Source organism: Oryzias latipes, chromosome 13, assembly GCF_053564925.1.
Source record: "Oryzias latipes strain Hd-rR chromosome 13, Olatipes_Hd-rR_3.1".
NCBI lineage: Eukaryota > Metazoa > Chordata > Actinopteri > Beloniformes > Adrianichthyidae > Oryzias > Oryzias latipes.
In genome coordinates, this window is record NC_136249.1 from 33,776,448 (window position 1) to 33,797,696 (window position 21,249).

The 21,249-nt window shown below is 44.7% G+C and overlaps 1 protein-coding gene across 6 annotated transcripts in view; it reads left to right on the forward strand.

The window, feature by feature from the left end:
- actn4 (actinin, alpha 4) overlaps positions 1–20,950 on the forward strand; it is a 44,710-nt gene extending 23,760 nt beyond the window's left edge. The window contains exons 4-23 of one of the 6 annotated variants that reach the window (XM_011482201.4): positions 1,023–1,109; positions 3,131–3,218; positions 3,966–4,044; positions 4,151–4,232; positions 6,155–6,240; positions 9,711–9,803; positions 9,893–10,018; positions 10,091–10,195; positions 10,283–10,430; positions 11,599–11,749; positions 11,819–11,927; positions 12,075–12,215; positions 12,368–12,550; positions 12,626–12,760; positions 13,557–13,736; positions 13,814–13,960; positions 14,097–14,129; positions 15,654–15,734; positions 18,782–18,940; positions 19,519–20,950. In XM_011482201.4, coding sequence (XP_011480503.1) covers positions 1,023–1,109; positions 3,131–3,218; positions 3,966–4,044; positions 4,151–4,232; positions 6,155–6,240; positions 9,711–9,803; positions 9,893–10,018; positions 10,091–10,195; positions 10,283–10,430; positions 11,599–11,749; positions 11,819–11,927; positions 12,075–12,215; positions 12,368–12,550; positions 12,626–12,760; positions 13,557–13,736; positions 13,814–13,960; positions 14,097–14,129; positions 15,654–15,734; positions 18,782–18,940; positions 19,519–19,677 — 2,372 coding nt within the window. In that variant the 3' untranslated portion in view covers positions 19,678–20,950. Of the gene's footprint in view, positions 1–1,022; positions 1,110–3,130; positions 3,219–3,965; positions 4,045–4,150; positions 4,233–6,154; positions 6,241–7,813; positions 7,900–9,710; positions 9,804–9,892; positions 10,019–10,090; positions 10,196–10,282; positions 10,431–11,598; positions 11,750–11,818; positions 11,928–12,074; positions 12,216–12,367; positions 12,551–12,625; positions 12,761–13,556; positions 13,737–13,813; positions 13,961–14,096; positions 14,130–15,653; positions 15,735–16,345; positions 16,412–18,781; positions 18,941–19,518 lie in introns of all 6 variants that reach the window. The other 5 variants (XM_023961710.2, XM_004075212.5, XM_020708019.3 and 2 more) reach the window with 5 other exon arrangements.
- The last annotated feature ends 299 nt before the right edge of the window (positions 20,951–21,249 follow it).

Consider the following 21,249-nt stretch of genomic DNA (forward strand, 5'->3'; position numbering starts at 1 on the left):
TAACAGAAGGGCTGTCCGCCAAAACAAATGAATAAAAATACATTTAAATTCACTAAGTAGAGGTCATTAGTGGAAACTGAAGCAAACTTTACGAATAAACACTTTTCATTAGTTCTGTGATCTGGTTTTCATCAGCATCTGACATTTAAAACGAGCTTTCGTGTAGAAATGTAGCAATGAGGCTTTAGGTCCAGGGTCACTGGGTGTGTGTGTTTGTCTGTGTGCACATTTGTGTGCACGTGTCTGAACATCATGGAGCTCTCAGTCTTTATCAGGCAGCCGTGACATTCCTGCGGCGTGATTCTAGTGACACGCAACATGGCGGCCTATTGTAAACATGGCCTCTGTCTGGCGTTCCCTGAAAGCGGCCCACTAAAGGTCATCAGCTGCAAGCAGAGGATGGCAGAGGGGGCAGATGATGGCTGACGGGATGAAGGTGGAGGATGTGGGATAGTCGGGATGCTCTGGGAGCCACGCCTCAGTGTGCAGTCGAGGTGTAGGGTTTGGGCCGCTGCTGGGAAATGGCGCCATCGTTCGCCGAGCGCAGAAAGAATGTCTTTTTATTTGAAGTGGACCGCAGCCCTGAAGAATGCTGAAACAATGGCAGTCATGTGGGAGACGCATTTGTAGGTGAAGATAAACGGAGCGGGCGAAGGTATGAGGGCACTGTTTGAACTATGAGTGGAATCTGACCTGAGCCACTCGTCTGCTTTCTAACGTGTGTGTGGGAAACAGAAAATTTTTTGTTTTTTTTATCTGAAGGTTCGGTTCAGATGGAGTTTTCTCAAAGGATGAAATGCCAGAAATGCTTCCTGTAGAACAGTCTGAGGTGCTGGAATATTTACTGGGCTTTTATTTGGTTTTTGAAAGAACCCATTGTGCGAGTTTCACACTCTGCCGGGAAACCTGGTCATGTAAAGAGCTGCCAGGGCTGCGTGGGCGTGACGAGCACGTGTGTGACGGGATGAGATTCCTGACCCTAGACCATGTTTTGACCTCCAGTCTGCTCTGTTTTCCCACAGAAATCGTCGATGGAAACATCAAGATGACTCTGGGCATGATCTGGACCATCATCCTCCGTTTCGCCATCCAGGACATCTCAGTGGAAGGTGCAGCTCAGTGTGACCTGTCAGACGGACGGTTAAAGCTCCTGCTTCTTTATTCACTTGGAGAATTAAACTCTCAGAGAAGAAGCTTTTAGGACAAGCAGCGTCACAAACGGCTCCACCACTCTATGAATTACTCAACCCTGCGGGGATTTCAGTCTTAGACACATGTAGACATGTGGTTAACGTGTTGTGGGAAGCTGAGCAGAAGCAGAGCTCGGTGTGAGCTTAGCCGTGATGGAAGATAAATTAACTCTGAACGTTCTTGTCCCTGCAAGTTCAGCATTAAATCCCCCTATTCTTTCTCATCCTGGCTCTTTTTAAACTTAGAATTCATGTTCTTTACGTTCTTATTTTCGATATTTTTTAAATAATTCAATTTTAAGTAAAGGTACATAAAAGTTATAGTTTTACTAAAAATATAGTTTTTTAATTAAATCTGCAAATGCAGTTTTCACACATTTATCACGGTATTAAAATAAGGGTTCTAGATGTTTTAAGGCTCCTCACTACAGACTTTATCCTCAGACTGACATGAACATTTTCCCACTTTTCTCATGTTTAAACTCTTAAAGTTCAAACTTTCATAGAAAATTGATCTAGTATAATAGAACGGAAACGAAGGACTGACCGGAGGTTAATGTAGATTTAGCAAACTGAACAGTAGGGCTAGGAGGGATCGACAATAATTTCCAGAATCGATTTGATTCAATTCTGTATTCTCTTTACACATTAGGCGTATTTGTGTAGAAATACATTAATAATCTATATATGTTTTGAGGATATTCATAATAATCAGATACAGTTCACATACTGTAAAAACAATTAATGAAAATGCAAACCAGTGAGATGATCTCCGTACAGTGTTACATGATTTCTCAGATCATGTTCTGCCTCTCCTGGAGGGCCTTCCTGTTTAGCTACTAGGTGGAGCTCGCGCTGTAGCATTACACTATATTCCAGAAGATTTGAGCAAAAAATGGTGCTTTTGACCACAAATGGTTAATTGTAAAAAATGGTTTCCTTAAAGGAGATGGGAAAATTCCTGCCTGAGAGTCTATAAAGCTGTTCATTCAGTCAGCAATGTAGGTTTAGGTCAAACAAGTGTTAGCATTAGCCATCCTATGGGAAATTTCATTATACGTTAGCATCAAGCTAGTGGACTTTGGCTTTACGGCTGTTGTTGTTAAAATGACACCGTCGACGTATCAGAATATCTTAGTTATGTTTAATGAACCTTCAAACTGTATTTTGTAAACTGTCTAGCAGTTTTACTATTGTGCACCATGATTGTTTCAAAGTTTTCTCTCCAAATCTCACGAAAGTAGCGTTGGGTCACCGGAAAAGGAACGATGTAGAACATCTAGAATAATAAGAAAAAGATGACCCTTTGTTTGTCGCGGGTTATTTTTGGAAGGTAACTTGTGATAATGGAGGGAACGCTGCTCTAATACTTTATTACTGTTGTGTTGGGTATCAAACGTTTTTGGAAACAGTCGGAGTACCTTTTGCTATAAAGTTGGATCTTTTTACAGTAAACTTGTGTAACTTTAGATGTGCCTCATAAGTTTGACCCTTTGTGGCTGCTGTAGTTTTGTGGGTTTTCTGGTCTTTGACAAGAAAAGGTCTGAAGTTGTAAACAACTTCCTGGCATTAGGGTTGTTTAGTGAAACAGCCTCTGCAAAGACTGTCGGACCCACCTGGGACCGTAACCATGGCAATTCTAAGAGTGCCAATGGCACCCAGCACAGAGTCCTGCCGCCTCTCACTGCTGGTTGTGAAAAGGATGACGCGCCAGCGGCCATGCTGGCTTTTTATTTATCTGTGTTGAGTTGGAGACAAAAAACACTTTAATCCACATTTGTTCCATTATTCAGAGGTTTTATCCACAAGTAAAACATCGTCAGTTGTAATTCTATTGATGATTTCAAGGCAGTTCATGCCAGAAAAACAGTCATGAAAACAAAACACACACTTGTCTTTATCAAAACAACAAATCTTCATTTTCTCCGTCTTTACTGCAGAGACTTCTGCCAAGGAGGGTCTTCTTCTGTGGTGCCAGAGGAAGACCGCCCCCTACAAGAATGTCAACGTGCAGAATTTCCACATAAGGTAATGTTTTCCATCCGGTCCTGAAGGGTTAAAGCCGCTTCTCAGTTTTATTTCGGAAATGATTTAAAAGAATTGATCAAATCTCCAGCAAAAACAGCTTTTTGTGTGGAAGTCTGGCCAGCCTTCACGGCCTGGAAAAGGCTGAATGTGGTCTGCGAACATCAAAAATGTCACTTGGCAAACGTCTTCCAGGAGTTGTGGTCCGCTCGCATGAAATCTGTCACTTCTGAGGCTGACAGAACAAACAAAACCTCCTCGGTTTTAAAGCGGAAGAATGGTCCAAGAAAAACGAGGCGCGCGTTCAGCCCGATCTTTAATTCAACAACAGAAAAGAGGCCAGAACACAGAAGCTGTGTGGCAAAGTCGCATCCTATTGCTTCAACAGGAACCAGCTTCAAAGCAGTGAACTGTTACTAACCGGATACACATGACGACCCCGTCAGAACGGGCTGAACCTCACTGCCAAGGGAGTTGGGAAGGTTTTGGTTCCAGAGGGGAAATACTCAGATTTTTGTTTTACAAGTGGTGGATGCTGCATTTCAGTGGATTTGTTTGTAAAGGTGTGAACTTTCAGTGTTTAACTCTTTTGTAAATCATACCAGTATATTTCTGTGGAAAGGGCGCCCCCTGTTGGAGGGATTAGGGCTTTTATTAATTTTAAATATCCCTTTTTTTGGAGGGGACGTGGAGCATAAATGGTTTGAAAACTGGAATCTAAAACATTCTGCATTTGTGTTTCCCTCTCAGCTGGAAAGACGGTCTCGCCTTCAACGCTCTGATCCACAGACACAGACCCGATCTCATCGACTACGAGAGCCTCAGGAAGGTGCGCACAGACCCGCCGCACACCTGTCGGGGCGCTGCTGCTGCTAGTGCCGCTGCCGCTTTGTGCTTTCTTTTAGCAGCTGGTGACCTTTCTGCTGCCGTTTCAGGACGACCCGGTGACTAACCTGAACAACGCCTTCGAGGTGGCAGAGAAGCACCTGGACATCCCCAAGATGTTGGATGCTGAAGGTAAGCGGAGACCAGAGCGTGCAGGGATCCTCTGATCTGCAGAAAAATGAGTCTAAAGGTAGTTTGTAATGTTTCCAGTGTGAAAGATTTACAGTTTTAAACTCTTAAAGCACATGACTTGTTTAGCATTGATCATGTTTTTATGGTTTTATGATTCCTGTTGTTGTCCTGCATGTGACCTAACTGCACTGCTGGCTGCAGCTCCTGTACGATAACACAAGTGCTGGTTGTGTTTTTGTGTTGGTGTGCATGTATGTGCAACATGCCACTGATCTCAAACTGTTTATTCCAGCAGCACCTGATGAATCTTTGTTTTTGTCTTTTTGTTCATGCGCTAGAATTGATCTGTGTGCTTTATGAACCAGGAGAAAAGCTTAGTTTGGTCTAAATTCTGAGCTTGAACCTGTGAGTCAGCTCACTTTGTATCTCAGAATGTTCTTTAAAGTTGCTGTAAGCCGCAGGTCCTTTGGCTGCTTTCTCACTCATTTCAGTTCAGATTCCTTCCTCAATATCCTCGCTTTGTTTGCAAAGATGCCCAGACTTCCTCTTCCAGACCTTCTGGGCGGAGATAACGGTCGGTCAGGTGATCTTCGGGCGACTCAAAGTCCAAAATCTGTACAGAAAACGCAACAGGAGGGTTTGATTGCTCACTGTCCCGGCCTGCACTCACAATAGGCCTTTACCATCTGTGCCCAGGTGCAGTTACTGTACTCTCAATACACTGAATAGTGTAGGAGTCTTTGTTTATTTGACCCGCAGTATGAAGTCAAGATCCTCAAGGGTCCATCTCATGCTTTTCTTAAGCCTTTCAGAAGAAACTGTATCCATTTATATAACATATTCTCTTTGAGAAACTAAAGAAAGATTTATAATATTAATGAAGTTATTTTCACAGCTCTTTGTGTGAATCAATGTGTGAATGGATCAAAGCACCACTTTGGGATTGTTTCTCATGAGGAATTAATATTATCATAAACTTCAAAGGTCTAAATGTTGATTTAGCACGACAGAGGCTCATTATGGGAAACGCTTATTAGTTTCTGTCATAAACCACTTATAAGAATTTAATGTACATTATTTAGCCTTTTTAGGACATTTATAAGACATTCATTCACATTTGTTTATAAATATTAAGTATAATTCCTACCTTTAGGAGGCTGCAACACGCCAAACTATTGACAAAGATGCAGTTGAAGACAAACACATTGGACCCAAAATAAATGCTCATAAATGACTATTAAATGTCTTCTAAACTAAATCTACCCATGCTCATGTTAGCAGTTTAAAGTGTAAATGTCTATCAGCAGCACATGAACTTATAAGGTTCATAAATGCTAATTAATGTCGTATCAACTAGATTAATCTTCATCTAAAGCGTTACCCGTCATGTTTGGCGCTCGCAGCAGGACGGTACTGTTACCGTGGGAACCGTTCTTCTGCCCCATGGAAGCAGAGCCCGGCGTTCTGTGCCAGAGAACAAACGGTTGCAGTGACCAACCGGCCCGTGCTTTAGGTTTAAGGTGCTCCAACACAGAAACCAAGCTCCTGTGAGGAACCTGAGCATCTGCTCCATGTGTCTGGAAAGGAAGCTCCAGCACCCTTTGGTTTAGTTTGATGAAAGCCAAGAACAGCACGGTATGTCTGGAATTAAAGACATTTTAGAAATAGTTCCTGAGAACTTCACGCACGCTCAGATGTTGGGAAACTGGATGAGACTCGCGCCGATTTCTGCTCAGATTATGTCGGTAAAAAAACCTTCTTGGAAATGAGTGAAGAAGCCGCCAAAGCTCTGCTGGTTCTGCTTTAGAAGCAAAGATTGAGTTTTCAGCATCACTGATTGTGTTTTTGTGTGTTTCCTTTGTCCTGCCTGTGTATTTGTGCCTGTGTGTCTTTATAACCACATTCTCCCCCCCGCCTCATAGACATAGTGAACACTGCTCGCCCAGATGAGAAAGCCATTATGACTTATGTGTCCAGTTTCTACCATGCCTTCTCTGGAGCACAGAAGGTACCGTCAGACCTGAAACTTGACAGGTTACTAACCAGGTGCTGCTTCCTGCCCAGCATGGCTTCACCGCCTCACCGCCACTGGGACACAAACACGCGTGTGAATGCAGCTGCATGGGGAGGGAGGGGGTGTGAAAGGAGCAGTGGAGGCTTTTGGTTTCAGAACGTTTCCAAATTCTTTTACCAAAAACCGTTTGCAAAGCAGGAAAATGAACCCAAACCTGAAACAGTTTATAGATATTATTGTGAAGCTGATAATAAGAGCAGCCTGATCAGCAACAGAAAGACGGAATGGAGTTTATGCGCTGGAACTTTCATCCAAAATCATTTCAAAACCAAAAACTAAAAAGACCACAAACCTGTCAACAGATCTGTGATTTGTCTTACCTTTGTTAAATTTAGAGTCAACAGAACTGAGGTGGTTTAAACCGCAAAGACAAATTATTTAATGCTTTTTAATGTTTTCAGACCAAATTCAACATTTAACCTTCAGCCACAACGACTAAAGGCAAACAAACCTGTGCTTTTTACAACAAATGTGGCCAAAAAGGAACGTAAGTCATCGGGAATCATCCTGGCGTTTTTGCAAAAAGATCTTTGAAAAGAGGTTACCGTACTTTCTTTTATGTTTATGACCAAACTTTGCTTTCCTTTTAAGGAAGTTACACTAAAGTCTTAATTTGTTAAGAAAAGACTATTTTCCCAATATTCAGTATAAAATGTGAGATTTGAAATTTAAAACCTGCAGACGGACCAAAAATGTATTTTTTTTTTAAATAAAACAGAACCCTTTTAATTTGCAGACGTGGTCAAAAGCTGCTTTAGATTTAATTTAAGGTTTTTAGCCCAAAAAACAAAAGTCTAACTAAAAGCTGAAACCAGGGATCCTTTTGTTGCTCGACTAAAATGATTAGACATGAGAATAGAAGCTGCTAAAACCCAGGATCAGAGGACTGAAAGAGCAGAAGACTGGTTGGTTGGTTTCAGTTTTGATCACCTGGATCCTCGTCCACAGATGCAGAGAACGTTTTGAAAGAGGAGCTCCAGGTTTACTTCCTCCTCCAAAGCTCCTGTGTGCAGCTGCATCACAGAGAAAAAAAACAACTGTCAGATTAAATCAGCAGCTGGTTCTTGTGATTCATTTGGCATTTAGAGAGTCAGAAATACCTTAATGCTTTGCAAACTGCAGCAGATATAACCGAAATGCTGCAGATCAGTGGATTCTGCAGCATTTCGGTTATTTCTGCAGCAGCTCTTTGCTGGACCTCAAACATCTCAATGTCGTTCTGATCCAAGAAACGTCGTTTCTCTGCATCGCTCTCGTCTGCTAAATGAATCCTGTTGAACAAGGCTGCAGTGGGTGACCGATGTGTTTGTGTCCCGGTGCGCCGCTGGGGGCCCCAGGGCTCCTCGTTTCCTCTTCAGGGTGCTTCTCTGGTCCTCCTCTCCTCCTTTCAGCGGAAGAAGTGGAAGCTGCGGAGCAGCAGCAGTGTAACTCTGAGTGTTTCAGCTGCAGCTTCACTCTTTCTGTTCTGTTTCTCTGCTGCCCCCCCCCCCCCCCTCTGCTGGGTTAGACATCGTGGGCACTCTGAGGCCGGATGAGAAGGCCATAATGACCTATGTGTCCTGCTTCTATCATGCCTTCTCTGGTGCACAGAAGGTGAGCTCCTCATGCTTCAGACTCACATCAACGCTTCTCTGCGGAGAACACCCCCCCCCCCCCCCCCCCCCCCCCCCCCCGAACCCTCGCAGAGTTTCCATCAGAGCTTTTATTAAAGGCAGGAAATGTTCTGTGAGGAGGGGGAAATGTTGGCTTTGGACTCGACGTGGGTCAACTCCCACGAGCAACCAAAAATGTTGGCTGAGAAATGCTGGATGGAGCTTGGTTCCTCAGACCTCATCCAGCAGCTCCAGATTCCTCAAATGGGGGGAAGAAGTCAGGCTTATTTACAGAACTTTGATGGGAACTCTGCAGGAACCGCAAAGAAAACACGGACGCTTTGAACATCAGCTGTTTCCCCAAAAATGACTCGAGCTTCCCACGCCGTGCAGAATGAGGTCAAGGATGAGCATCAATGAACGCAGAGAACAGGCGTCCGTCAGAACTTTAATAATTCAATTAAAGTGGAAATATAAAAATGTTAGGATCAGAAGAAAAAAACACCTCATATTTCGGTCAAAAATTTCATATTTTAAGGATATAAAATATTTTTAAGTCTTTAAGTTACTTTAAGACTTATTGTCTTTTTATCTTTTGAGTTTGAGCACAAATTCTCTTTATAAGAAAGTCATTAATTCTTTCTCGTTGGTTTTGCGTGAACCAGAAAATGACACATTAAAGAGGATGATTACAAAAGCAAAACGGTTATAAGACAGTGTAACCTTTAGAAATCAAAAGAAACTCAACGAAATGAGAAACTGGAAAAAGCTGGTATTATGTGGCATCACTGACGATGACGTCGCTGAAGCATAAACGCCGCAGAAGCATGTTTTTCCAGAACTTGGTAAGTAGTCGTATTTGCAGGCCTGTCCTAAAAACTATGCATGAATTTAGCTAAAAACGGCAGAATCCTCATTAAAAGACCACTGGGTGGGTCTTTAATGTCGGTAGATACTGCCATTCAAATGATTACCTGTTGAAAAGGTGAACAAACGTCATCCTCCAATCAGGGATGTCCCATAATGCCTTTCTTTTCCAGTTTTTTGTTTCATGTTTTGAACATTTATTTGGATTCCAAAGTGCTTTTTTTGTTTTGTTTCTGGAATTTTGTTTAAATTTCCAAAATGTAATATTCTATTTATTTATTTTTTGCTTCTTTAATTGTCCTTTCGATCTTAAATATGTTTTTGTGTTGACGTGATTTGTGCCTCAAGGCCACCGTAGTTTTAATTTTTTTTAAAAATGGCAACAAACAAATGGGAAGAAAGAAGCTGGAACGTTTTTCTGCGTTCCTCGTGTTTGGTTCATTTTTGTGGGAAACATCTGCTGACGTTCGACGCCTCTTCACTCCTGTACTCATTTATTTCTCTCTATGGGATAGATGTCATTATTTTTATAGATTTACATTCCAGTATGATGTGATTCTGCTCCGTTTGTTAAAGTCTGCTTTCTTGTTTTATTCCAGTGGTTCAGTAGAGTTCAGTAATGTAGACAGACGCTCTGCTGAGGACCGCACGACTCAGGTTGTGACAGGAAATGCATGGCGTTGTGAAAGAAGCACTCATTGACTTTGGTGCATTTCACTAACCAGCTGCAGCAGCTGCAGCAGCATGTGAACATCTGGGTTAGATGGGTAAAGCGGTTTGGACGTTAACTGGTCACTGCCTGCATGTGGCGTGGTTTTATATTTTTACACCGACGGCTTCAGAGCCGCTAACGTGAAAACAGAAAACTTAGGTTTCGTAAAAGCTTTTATTTTGAAGAAGACCTCCTTCTGAGTCTTCGCTGCTCATCCAACTCTTTTCTGAAAGGCCGAAACCGCCGCAAACCGCATCTGCAAAGTTCTGGCCGTCAACCAAGAGAACGAACAAATGATGGAGGACTACGAGAAACTGGCGAGCAATGTAAGTACGACGCATGCTAACCCTCCCTCTGGGAAAACTCAGGTGTTTGGGCCCCTCCCTCTGACATTCCCGTGCTCTTCCCGCTCCAGCTGCTGGAGTGGATCCGCAGGACGATTCCCTGGCTGGAAGACCGAACCCAACAGAAGACTGTGAACGACATGCAGGCTAAGCAGGAGGACTTCAGAGACTACCGCACAGTGCACAAACCCCCCAAGGTGCTGCAAGCTTCAGTTCTTCTGCAGGCCGCTGCCTTTGAGTTCTTCTGACCGGCCCGTCTGTGTCCACAGGTCCAGGAGAAGTGCCAGCTGGAGATCAGCTTCAACACTCTGCAGACCAAACTGAGGCTCAGCAACCGACCCGCTTTCATGCCGTCAGAGGGACGCATGGTGTCCGTACGTGTGCCGGAGCTTCACGTCAGAGTCACGCGTGCTGCGGCACGCCGGGCTTTGGGTTAAGGTTATCGGTTTTATCTTTTTTAGGACATCAACTCTGCCTGGCACACTCTGGAGGGGGCAGAAAAGGGCTACGAGGAGTGGATCCTGAGTGAGATCAGGCGCCTGGAGAGACTGGAGCATCTGGCCGAGAAGTTCCACCAGAAGGCTGCGATCCACGAGTCCTGGACCAACGGTGAGTTCTCTCTCTGCAGCCCCCCCCCCCCCCCCCTTAACCTTTTAAAGCAGTTCACAGTGGGAGTGGGTTTGTTGCTTGGGTGGCGTTTCGTTTGATTTATGAATTAATATCAGAGATTCACAGATTATAGCACGATTCTTACTGTTTAATATCATGTTTGAATGGTTGCTACATGGATGCTTTTCTGGTGGAAATATGAAAAATAAACATTTAATCCTCATCATTTATACCTTTTTACAAACAGATAACATAACATAACGGAGAAAAGCACAAACATTTAGAAAGAAACTATTAATCCCTTTAAAGAAAATGATTAATAGATTAATAGGGAAAGAAAACGTTTTTTTCTGCTAACTTCCTGGTTAACCTCGGCAGGAAACAAAAACGTCAAACTGTTGTTTTAGCAACAAATCCTGAAATTGTTCTCCACAGTTTTTCACTGTTCAGTTGAGCTGACTGCAGTTCCTGTCCGTCGATGACCTGAAGACAGTAAATGAAGATGTAGAAATGGAACAACTAGAAAACACTCACAATCCTTTCATCTGAACTGACAACGGTTTCAAACAGAAAAACATGTTTTTCAAACTGAAAAGGAATGAAAAACCAAACCAACCAAAAACTTCAGGCTAACATTTTACAGACGTGTTCTGGTACGATAGCAGACATGATTGATCACCAGCTTTAGTAATGTAATTAAGTTCATATTTATTATCATTTTTATTCAAATTGTCAACTAGATTTATAAAAAAAACTAAACTTCAACATTTTTTTTTATCTACAAAATAAACGTGATAGTTTTATTTTGAAAATAAGAATACTCAGCGAAACTATATTTTGAAGGTTAACTTGCTTCTGGTGACAGTCGCACATAAATGTAGTTAATACACTAAAAATCCTAAATTGTTCTGCATTTTTATAGCAATGAAGATTATTTATTTGTTTTTTCCATATTATACTATATTTAGCTTAATCTGCGATTTTGGACAACACAAATATTTGTACTGTAATTTTTTCGGATCAGATGGTGAATTTAGAGACGGGTTCACACATTATCGCTGTCTGGGATGCTTGATGTGATGTATTTGGGTTCTTCTGAGAAGTTCTGATCTGAGACCAGAGAAGAAGAAGCTGAAGAATCATGAAGATGTTTTTTGAATCTGTGCAGGTAAAGAGGCCATGCTGACCCAGAAAGACTACGAGACCTCCACTCTGTCAGAGGTGAAGGCGTTGCTACGGAAACACGAGGCCTTCGAGAGCGACCTGGCAGCTCACCAGGACAGGGTGGAGCAGATCGCGGCCATCGCCCAGGAGCTGAAGTAAGACGACACACAGACGGATCGGAGACGCGCGGCGTCAGAGTCTCTAAAACCAACTCTGTTTCTCAGCGAACTGGACTACTACGACTCTGCCAGCGTCAACAACCGCTGCCAGAAGATCTGCGATCAGTGGGACACGCTCGGAACGCTCACCCACAGCCGCAAAGACTCCCTGGAGGTACGAGTCCCGGAGTCACGGGGCTCAGAGTCCACCGAATTCCCATTTTTAAACTTTAAACTAATGAAAAAGGAAGATGGTTGGTTCAGTTTAATCCAAATCTGTTCGCTTTTAATGAAAGCGTCTCTTATCTGGTTTTCCTCGCAGAGGACTGAGAAGCAGCTGGAGTCGATAGATGAGCTGTACCTGGAGTACGCCAAGAGGGCGGCGCCGTTCAACAACTGGATGGAGGGGGCCATGGAGGACCTGCAGGACATGTTCATTGTTCACAATATCGAGGAGATCCAGGTACGTGGAAGCTGGTCAACCACGGAACGTTGCTGTCTTCTAAGGTGTCTCCCCTCTGTGAGGGAAACAGGGATTTGGACCTGCGGCTGCCTCAGCTTGCTCAACAGCCTGCAGAAAGAGCCTAAAACTTTGTGTTCCTCTTCTGCCGTCAGGGTCTGATCGCAGCTCACGAGCAGTTCAAGTCCACGCTGCCCGAAGCCAACAAGGAGCGCGAGGCCATCCAGGCCATCCAAGCCGAGGTGCAGAAGATCGCCCAGAGCAACGGCATCAAGCTGAGCGGAGCCAACCCCTACACCACCATCACACCCAGGAGCATCGACGACAAATGGGAGCAGGTGAGGGGCTCGCGCTTCCCCTGCCCGTCATTTCTCCACCAGCGGTCCCTGAGAGGTGTGTGTGTCTGTCTGCAGGCGATGGCCATGGTGCCGCAGCGAGACAAAGCCCTGCAGGGGGAGCTCAACAAGCAGAACTCCAACGACACCCTGAGAGCCACGTTCGCCAAGCAGGCCAACGTCGTGGGCGGCTACATTCAGGCCAAGATGGAGGTGACCTGCTCCCCAAGGACTTTCAGTAAAACTTTAGATGTGTGGCGCCTTTAAAATCCACTCCAGCACAAACGGAGAAAAACGGGATTAAAGATCCACAACCGTTAAATGAAGGCAGAAAGAATTCCATCAACAGTTTTCAAATGAATGTTAGAACCTGAGTCCTGATCCGATACTTTTGTTTGACTTTCAAACTTAATAAACAGATTTTTATTTTATTCACCTTAAGCAGAACATTTCTGTGAAGTAGCTTCAATAATCAAGCTAACATAGTGCAACTAGAAAATCTAGTTCTCTATTAACCAGTGTGAGAAAGTAGCTTTAGGACCTTCAGAACCATTGAAATAGTTATAGATATCTCCATTAAAAATTCTTAAAAATAAACATGAATAGATTTAGTCGTCATGACCAGCTCATACCAATATAACCATTTATTAGTTTAGCTTGTTTTGGTTTTTTCCTGGAGCTTCCACTTTGTAGACGTGTGCAGATGATAGAATCGCTGCTAAAATATGGAAAATGTTGCAAAAATAAATAAAACCCCTAAAAAAGCTAAGGTTAAACTGCATAAAGGATTTAATGTTTGTGATAAAGGAGGCGGCTTCACAGGTTGGGGGCACTACTGAGGGTTCAGTCGCTGCATTTACCATTAAGCTGAAAAATCACATTTCACTGTAAAAATCCTTTCAGATGAGCTCAGCGTGTTGGATCAGACCGTAGGACCGGGTCGCACTTATTCCAAGAAAATTAAGAAATCAAAGTTTTCAAGAAGAGTGAAAGATTTGTGTCTTTTCAGGAAATTGGCAGGATATCCATCGAGATGAACGGGACCCTGGAGGACCAGCTAACCCACCTGAGGGAGTACCAGCAGACCATCCTGTTCTTCATGCCTGAAATCAACACGCTGGAGGGATACCATCAGCACATCCAGGAGGCCCTGATCTTTGACAACCAGTACACTTCCTACACCATGGAGGTAAGCACTCTGCAGCAGAGCTTCAAGGCCCTGAGCCCCCGGAGAGCTGTCCGTCTGAACCTCCTCCCCCCCCGCAGCACCTCCGGGTGGGCTGGGAGCAGCTGCTGACCACCATCGCCAGAACCATCAACGAGGTGGAGAACCAGATTCTGACGCGCGACGCCAAGGGCATCAGCCAGGAGCAGCTGTACGAGTACCGCGCCTCCTTCAACCACTTCGACAAGGTCAGGGCCCGCCCCCGTCCCCGTCCGTCCAGTGTCCTCACAGTTGAGCTCTTCAGCAGGAAGATGTTCGCTCTTCTGATGTAGGACAGATTTTTCTGGAAGGAATGTTTCATGTTGAATGTGATCAAATGTTTAGAGCACCAGCGGGGCTGAGAAAGGAGGCAGATGTGTGAGTACGACGTCGTTCTCACTGAGGAGCACCTGGTGTTACCTGGAGGGGAGGGGGCGGGGCTTACAGGAGGCCACCTGGTTTATGAGGGACACTGGTGGACTCTATCAAAGGAGAGGATGGGAGAATGGAAGAAAAACAGTTGCATCAATGGCAGGAAAATGTAAAGGAAAACTGAATTTACTGAACAAAAGCAGTCATTAGTCCAAAAAGAAATCATAAAATATGATTCATGTTCAGAAAAAGCTGCAGTTATGAACAATCAACTCTTTTTCAGCACATTTTTCTACTTTACTATTTTACCAAGCATTGTTTTATTTTTTAGATATATCTTTTAGTATATTAAACCATAATTCTACGATGTACCACAGAGTTTTAGGGCCAGTTTACAAACGCATTTGTTTTTCCAAATTACGACTTTAAAGTCCTACATTTACGTCCTACATTTATGGACTTTAAAACATGTAAATTTAAAAGAAAAAGTAATGAATTAATGAGAAAAAAACACTAAAGTTGTCTGTTTATCAGAGCCGTGCTTGAAGATGAAAGACGTGAGCTGTTAGGTTTCAAAAAAGAAATTCTGAACCTTTTGGCGACTCAAAATCAGATTTTTTTCAGTGTAAAGCGGAGTTTCAAATCTAAAATAAGGAGCTCAGAGACACGTTTGGGTGAAGAGGGCCGCTACTTTGTTCTGCCCTTTTCGTTCGCTTACCCAGAAGTCCATTTGCCACCTTACGTCATGAACCTGTCATGCCCACAAGGGGAATTTACCTGGAATAGTGGTGAAGACGTGGATCCAAAACAAACCTGAGGATTATTTCCTCCCGGAATCTGAAATGCTTCATGTTCATTTTAGTCAAATTTGGTAAAAATTATTTTAAATTTTGATATAAATTGGAGAAAATAACGAAACTGCAAAAGAATTTGACCAACATTGTTTGTAATCCAGACGCTGCACTTTAGAAAATGTCAGATAAATTGTTTTAATCTAGATAATATTCCAGCATCCTTCCTCTAATTAAAACTGCTGCTTTCATTTTGTTTCATTGCATTACTTGCATCCATCGAAACGATTTTAATTAATAAAGGGAAACCTTTTTTAGTAAATCAATTTGAAATTGTGTTAATTTAGAGTAAAATCCTGCACATGCTCAGTTTGAAAGAGTTGGGTTTAAAAGAAGTTTTCTTCTTGGAATAATCCACCAAAAACATTGAATCTAGCTTTTTTGTGAAAAGATGTTTTAGTTTTTTTCTTCATTTCATGTCAAATGTGATCTGTTCTTCATCAGCGTCTGGGTCAAACACGTCCGTCTCATCCGTCTGATCACCGTTCTTTTTTTTTTTTTATTCACTTTTTGTGGAAGTGTGTCTGCTTGTGTCGTCTAAACATCCATCCTGCTTGTCCCTTCATCCCCACATGATCTCATCTTCCATCGCATGCTGTGGCGCTCGTGGTTGCCCCCCCCTCCCCCTCCGTGTCACAATGACGTGCCGCTCTGTCATTGGCCGTCTGGCCCACCTCAGGACCACACCGGGTCCCTGATAGCCGAGGAGTTCAAGGCCTGCTTGATAAGTCTGGGCTACGATGTGGAGAACGAGAAGCAGGTAGGAGCTGCCGTCCATCTGGGTCTCCGAGCAGGAGAGCCGGGTCACAAAGCACCGTCACTCCTGTCTGTTTAAATAAAGTTTATGTCCAAACGTTATCTGTGCAGGAAAAGTCAGAAAACAAATGGAATATTTTTTTTACTGACTGACTTCAGTCATGTTTTTATGGCCACAAATGGCCACAATTTTTTTAAATCGGTCAGTGCGGAAATCAGATCCTGCTGATTGGTCGGCTCTGATGCTCTGTAAACTCAGGCAAACCCTGCTCTGTGATTGGTCGGCTCTGATGCTCTGTAAACTCAGGCAAACCCTGCTCTGTGATTGGTCGGCTCTGTGAGCTCAGGAGGCTTCATTCTGTCGGCATGCTGCTGCGTTCCTGTTTGTCCACCAGGGGTCTCTGTCGCTTCGGTCTTGTTTCAGCTCCTCGGGGCCCCGCCCCTCACCAGTTTTATTTTTATTTTTTCCTCCAGGTTTCAAACTCTAAGACTTTTTTCCGTGTTAACCGTTTGTGCCTTTATCTTCTGGCCTCACCTTGTCCTCATCTTTTTATCTGTCTTCATCCTCTTCCTGTCTGCGCCGTGCTCGCCGCTCTTTGCCGCGGCGCCCTGCAGAAGCGGTCGGGACAGATGGCCTCCGATGATTTCCGAGCTCTGCTGATTTCTACGGGAACCAGCCTGGTACTGCTGCTGACGTTCTGCTGGGTGTCTGCAGGTCCAACTTAGGACGGCTCTTTTGAGTGGGGGGGGCTACACGCACGTGAAGTAATCGTACAAAGCGAACAAAAATCAATGAAGACACGGACACAGACTTTTGGGAAGTGTGCAGCGGAAGTGGCTGAGCCATCGTCTTTCTAACCAGAAATGCATCTCACGGCGTAGAGCTCTTCTTCTGACAGGAAGGCTGCATCCAGACTGATCACATTTTCTTAAACCAGAGTTGGTTCCCGCCGATATTCCGGAGCAACTTTTCAGTCTGAATGGACCCAAATAGACCCTGGCCCAGAACCAGGAACCGCTCTGACGGGTTATTTCTAATCGGACTGAATTTTTCCTTAGTCTGAAAATGCTCCATCTGGACCAAAACGGCCACCGTAAACAGAGTAGGAATGGAACGGATGAGCCGCGGACAAATGAGAAGCAACAAATCAGGTTCAACTGTTCATTTGTTACGTCTATTTGATCACAGCTGAAAACGCTTTTAAATGCTTTTCAGAGTCGTTGGGCGGGACGCGCCGGGCGCTGCTGTGACGTCATCCTTAAAGCTACCTGTAGCTCCTGAACAGAATTCTGTCAAAACACCACAGCGATGAGACCCGGCGACCCATTGAAATGTGGTCGGATGAATTCAGGCTCATTAAAACGGCTTTTAACGTGACACACATGGCTTCTCGCTGTTTTCCCAACAATCTCTGTCATAGACACTTATGAGCGTACCTTCACAGCCGACGTCTCCTTGGCAACCGCCCTACAGCACGACTCCACCAGACCAAAGTCAAAGTGTTGTACGTGACGTTGATACAGGAGTTTAAAATCAGTCAGGAAAATATAAAGTTTAAATCCGTGAAATGTCCCACAAGGACCGCGAACCGCAGGACTTCCATAATGTCTGCCTCTAGCTGCTTTGCCCCGCCCTCATAATTCCTGACCAATGACTGAAGAGATCTTTAGTCACATGGTTTTGGTTTGAAACAGGACAGTCTGCTTGATGGCAGTCTACAGACCAAACCCAAGTTCAGGACTCTGGACCAAATGAAAACACAGTTTTTGTTTCTGGCGCCACCTGCAGACATCCTGCTGCCTCTTCCTCTTCCTCTTCCTCGCTCCGGCTCCATGTTTCTCTTCATCCGTCCCTTTCTGGTGAACGTGGACTAAAGTAGAACTCAAACATCCAGGATCAGCGATTTCTGAAGAGTTCAGGCTGGTTTAGTCGGTTGGCGTCCTCGTTTTTCATCTGTAAAATGCAGAAAAATATCATTTAAAGAAGGGAAATTAGGTCCAGAAATGATCATGAAGCTGCAACAAAAATCTTTATGCAAAATATTTTTCTCATGAAGAATTTTCTGATTTTTTTATTTTATTTTATTTTTTTATTTAGTTTATTTCAAACAAAATAAAATTCTAAAGACAAAATAAAAATGCATTTCTACATGTATGGATGATTAGGCCTGACTGAACTGGAAAAAATGAATAGATGCATCTCCATATATGTGAAGATCTCTTGATGATAAATAGACATAGATGTACTTCTGCATGCAATAAATGACATGTTGAAGGCATCAACAGAAAGGATTTCTTTCTGTGGGAATTTAAATAACTCATCCTATTTAATGTTTAACTCTTTTATTTACATATCTATCATGATCTTATTCCTAACTTCATAATGTATTTATATTTTGATAAAGTGGAGACATTTAAAACTAGAAACGTACATTTTCTTTTTCTCTTGGTTCTTTGACGTATTTTTGTCATTTTTTTCTTGAAACGTTTGAAGATTTTATATCAAATTTAAAGTTTGTGGATTAATAAATTTTTAGGAAAACTGTTTCCAACAGCGAAACATTGACAGTCCTGGATATTGACCTCAGAGTAAGCGATGAGATCGCCACGGTAACCAGACTGGGATGAAGCCTTGAGAACAGAATGGAGGATCGGTGTAGCCATTTTTGTTTTGTGTAGTCCTGGTCTCATCTGTTGTCCTGGTTTTGTGTAGTCCTGGTCTCATGCGTTTTGTGTAACGCCTCTCAGAGCTGCCCCGTCTGACACTAAACACACACGGCCTCCTGCTGATCACCAGAACCAGCCGGACCCAACACCGTGTGCAGGTCCTCAGCAGTGAACAGGGCATGATGGGAAACTTCCAGGTGGAAAATCCTAAAGACTTGGGCAGCCCTGAAGTGTTTGATTCCTTTGTCTGTCCGGTTCTAACCTTTGACCTTGCTATGCATGCATGAACGGGGATGGGGTGAGGGGGTGGTCATCGGGGAGACGCTCCGTCTGGAAACGAGCCGCTGTCTGTTCCGGGTTAACCTGTTCTGCGTCTGTTGCCAGGGCGACGCAGAGTTTACTCGCATCATGAGCATCGTGGATCCCAACAACAGCGGCGCTGTCACCTTCCAGGCCTTCATCGACTTCATGTCCTCAGAAACGACCGACAAGGACTCGGCGGACCAGGTCATCGCCTCCTTCAAGATCCTGGCTGGTGATAAGGTGAGACAAGGACGCAGACGCGCCGACCGCAGCTTCAAACCGCAGCCGTCTAACCGTGACAGTCCAGTTTAGGGATTACTCGATAACTGGGCTCATTAGAAGCCAAACCTCAAACCCCAACAAGCCTGCGACCTGCTCGGCTGCTCGGCCCACCCGCCCGGCTCAGCCGACCTGCTCGGCTGCTCGGCAGTAGACTATCAGTCCAAAGCCCTTCGGTTCTGATGGCAGATCCACTAAAGTTCATGAATCTTCTTCACGTTCAACAGCTGTCATGGATTTGAAACAAAGGTGCAGCTTTTGGTTCTTAATGCTTCCAGGTTGAAGCCCGTTAAGAACCATGTGCACGCTGCAACACGTGCACGCACACATAAATTTAGCCCTAAATCTGTCCGTAAACTGACAGATTGGGGGGATTAAAGGGAGGGGGGTTGCTTTTAAACTGCTTTTTCACTTCCTGTTTGGCGAGTTGAGCAAACGCTTCAACACGAGTTTCTGTGGCCGCATGTAAGAAACGGCGACGGTCCCCATCATTCCATTGACCAATCGGTGAGCCTCCTGCCTTTTGCTGTTTCCCTCAGAACTACATCATGGCGGACGAGCTGAGGAGGGAGCTGCCCCCCGACCAGGCGGAGTACTGCATCGCCCGCATGGCGCCCTACACGGGTCCCGACGGCGTCCCCGGAGCCCTCGACTACATGTCCTTCTCCACCGCCCTGTATGGCGAGAGCGACCTGTAGAGGAGCCGCTGAGCGACAGGGGGGGGGGACAAAAGGGGGAGGGGGGTGTTGGTGAGGCGTCCCTGCGTGTGCCGGTTCATACATGTCAGGACCGCCACGGTCTGCGTGAACGGGCACATCCAGGGGCGCAGCAGTGCGGGTCCTTAGCTTCACCCTCTCTGCCTTTTTGGGGGTAAAACTGGGGAGGGGGGGGGGGGGGGGGTTATGATACTTTTGCTCATTTTTGTTTATTATAAGTTCCTTTCTTTTTGCCAGGTTTGGAGGGGGTCAGAGCGTGGGGTGGGGTGGGGGCTCCTGGTCAGGAATGTTAGATCCTAGAGGTTTATGCGTTGGGAGGGGGGGCAACAAAGATGACATATTTACCCATAATAGCCTCGTTGCTGGAGAAGATGACCTGTCTAACCTTAGCTCTTTCCCTCTTATCTTTGTTTTTGTTTTTTACACAGTGGGGGGGGGCTCAGCGCTGTACATACTTATTTTTTCAGTGCGAGGAACGACACAGTCCCAGAGAAACCGACGGCGAGCTTTAGATGCAGAGTGGCGTTTATTAAAAGGGAGAGTCGGCGGCAGTTTCCAGGCGTTCCGTTTCTTTCGGGAGGAGCTCTGGGGGGAGGAGTTAGGGGCGTGGCCTCCTGTACTCTGATTACTCGGCTTTGCTTCGGCGACGCTTCTTTCCGAAAATGTTTGGTCCGCTTCCAACCGAAGGGTCCCGGTGGCGTGGAAGCGTCTGAATGGGCGAACGAGGATGAAGGCGTTAAAAAACGGCCTGCTCCTCCCTCCTCGCCTACACCCCCCCCCCCTTCCATCCCCTCGCTGCTCCTGAAGGAAATCCAACCCCACCAGCAGGAAGGGGGCGGGGTTTGAGCGGAGGTCGTCCTCATGTAAACATTCCGGTCAATAAAAGTGAAATGTATTAAATTAAAAACAAGCTATGCAATCACAGTGTGGCCAGCCTGATTTCTGGGAAGCGCTTTGGGAATCGGTCCGTTTTTCTGAGACGATTCCCGCCCAAATTCCGCCCCCCCCCCCTCCCCCCCATTCTGTTCAGCACACTGGGGGGTGGGGGGGCAGGCAGACCGGAGAACCAACTTGGACCAAAAGCTTCTTTGATTATTTTTACTGCGAGGTTTGAGAGAGATGAACTCTGGATCTGTAATTTTTTTTTGTACTCTTTAATATCAAACCTTATCAGCTGTACTGGAAACTGCAACGCCTTCTGTCTTTAATGATATCTGAGTTTCACAAAGCACACATAAAGTTTCCTTACAAAACACCTGCTGGTCTGGACTTCTTCTTCATCTGTTGAACCAGAGTCACTCTGAATCCTAGTTGTTGGGTTTTGTTTTGGATCAGTTATGCTCTTCAACAATGGAAACGCTCACTTTTCAGCAGATTTGGTGATTTCTCATCAGGAAATGTCTTTTCTCCATCAGAATCCCCTCTGCTCACGTTGGTTTGCAGGAGTTCATCTAAAGATTTCTGAACTTCTGGATTCGCTGTAAAAACACTGAGATGAGAAAACTGCTGCTCAGCTTCCAGCTGAAGAGCAGAGCAGACGTCCAGGAATCCTTC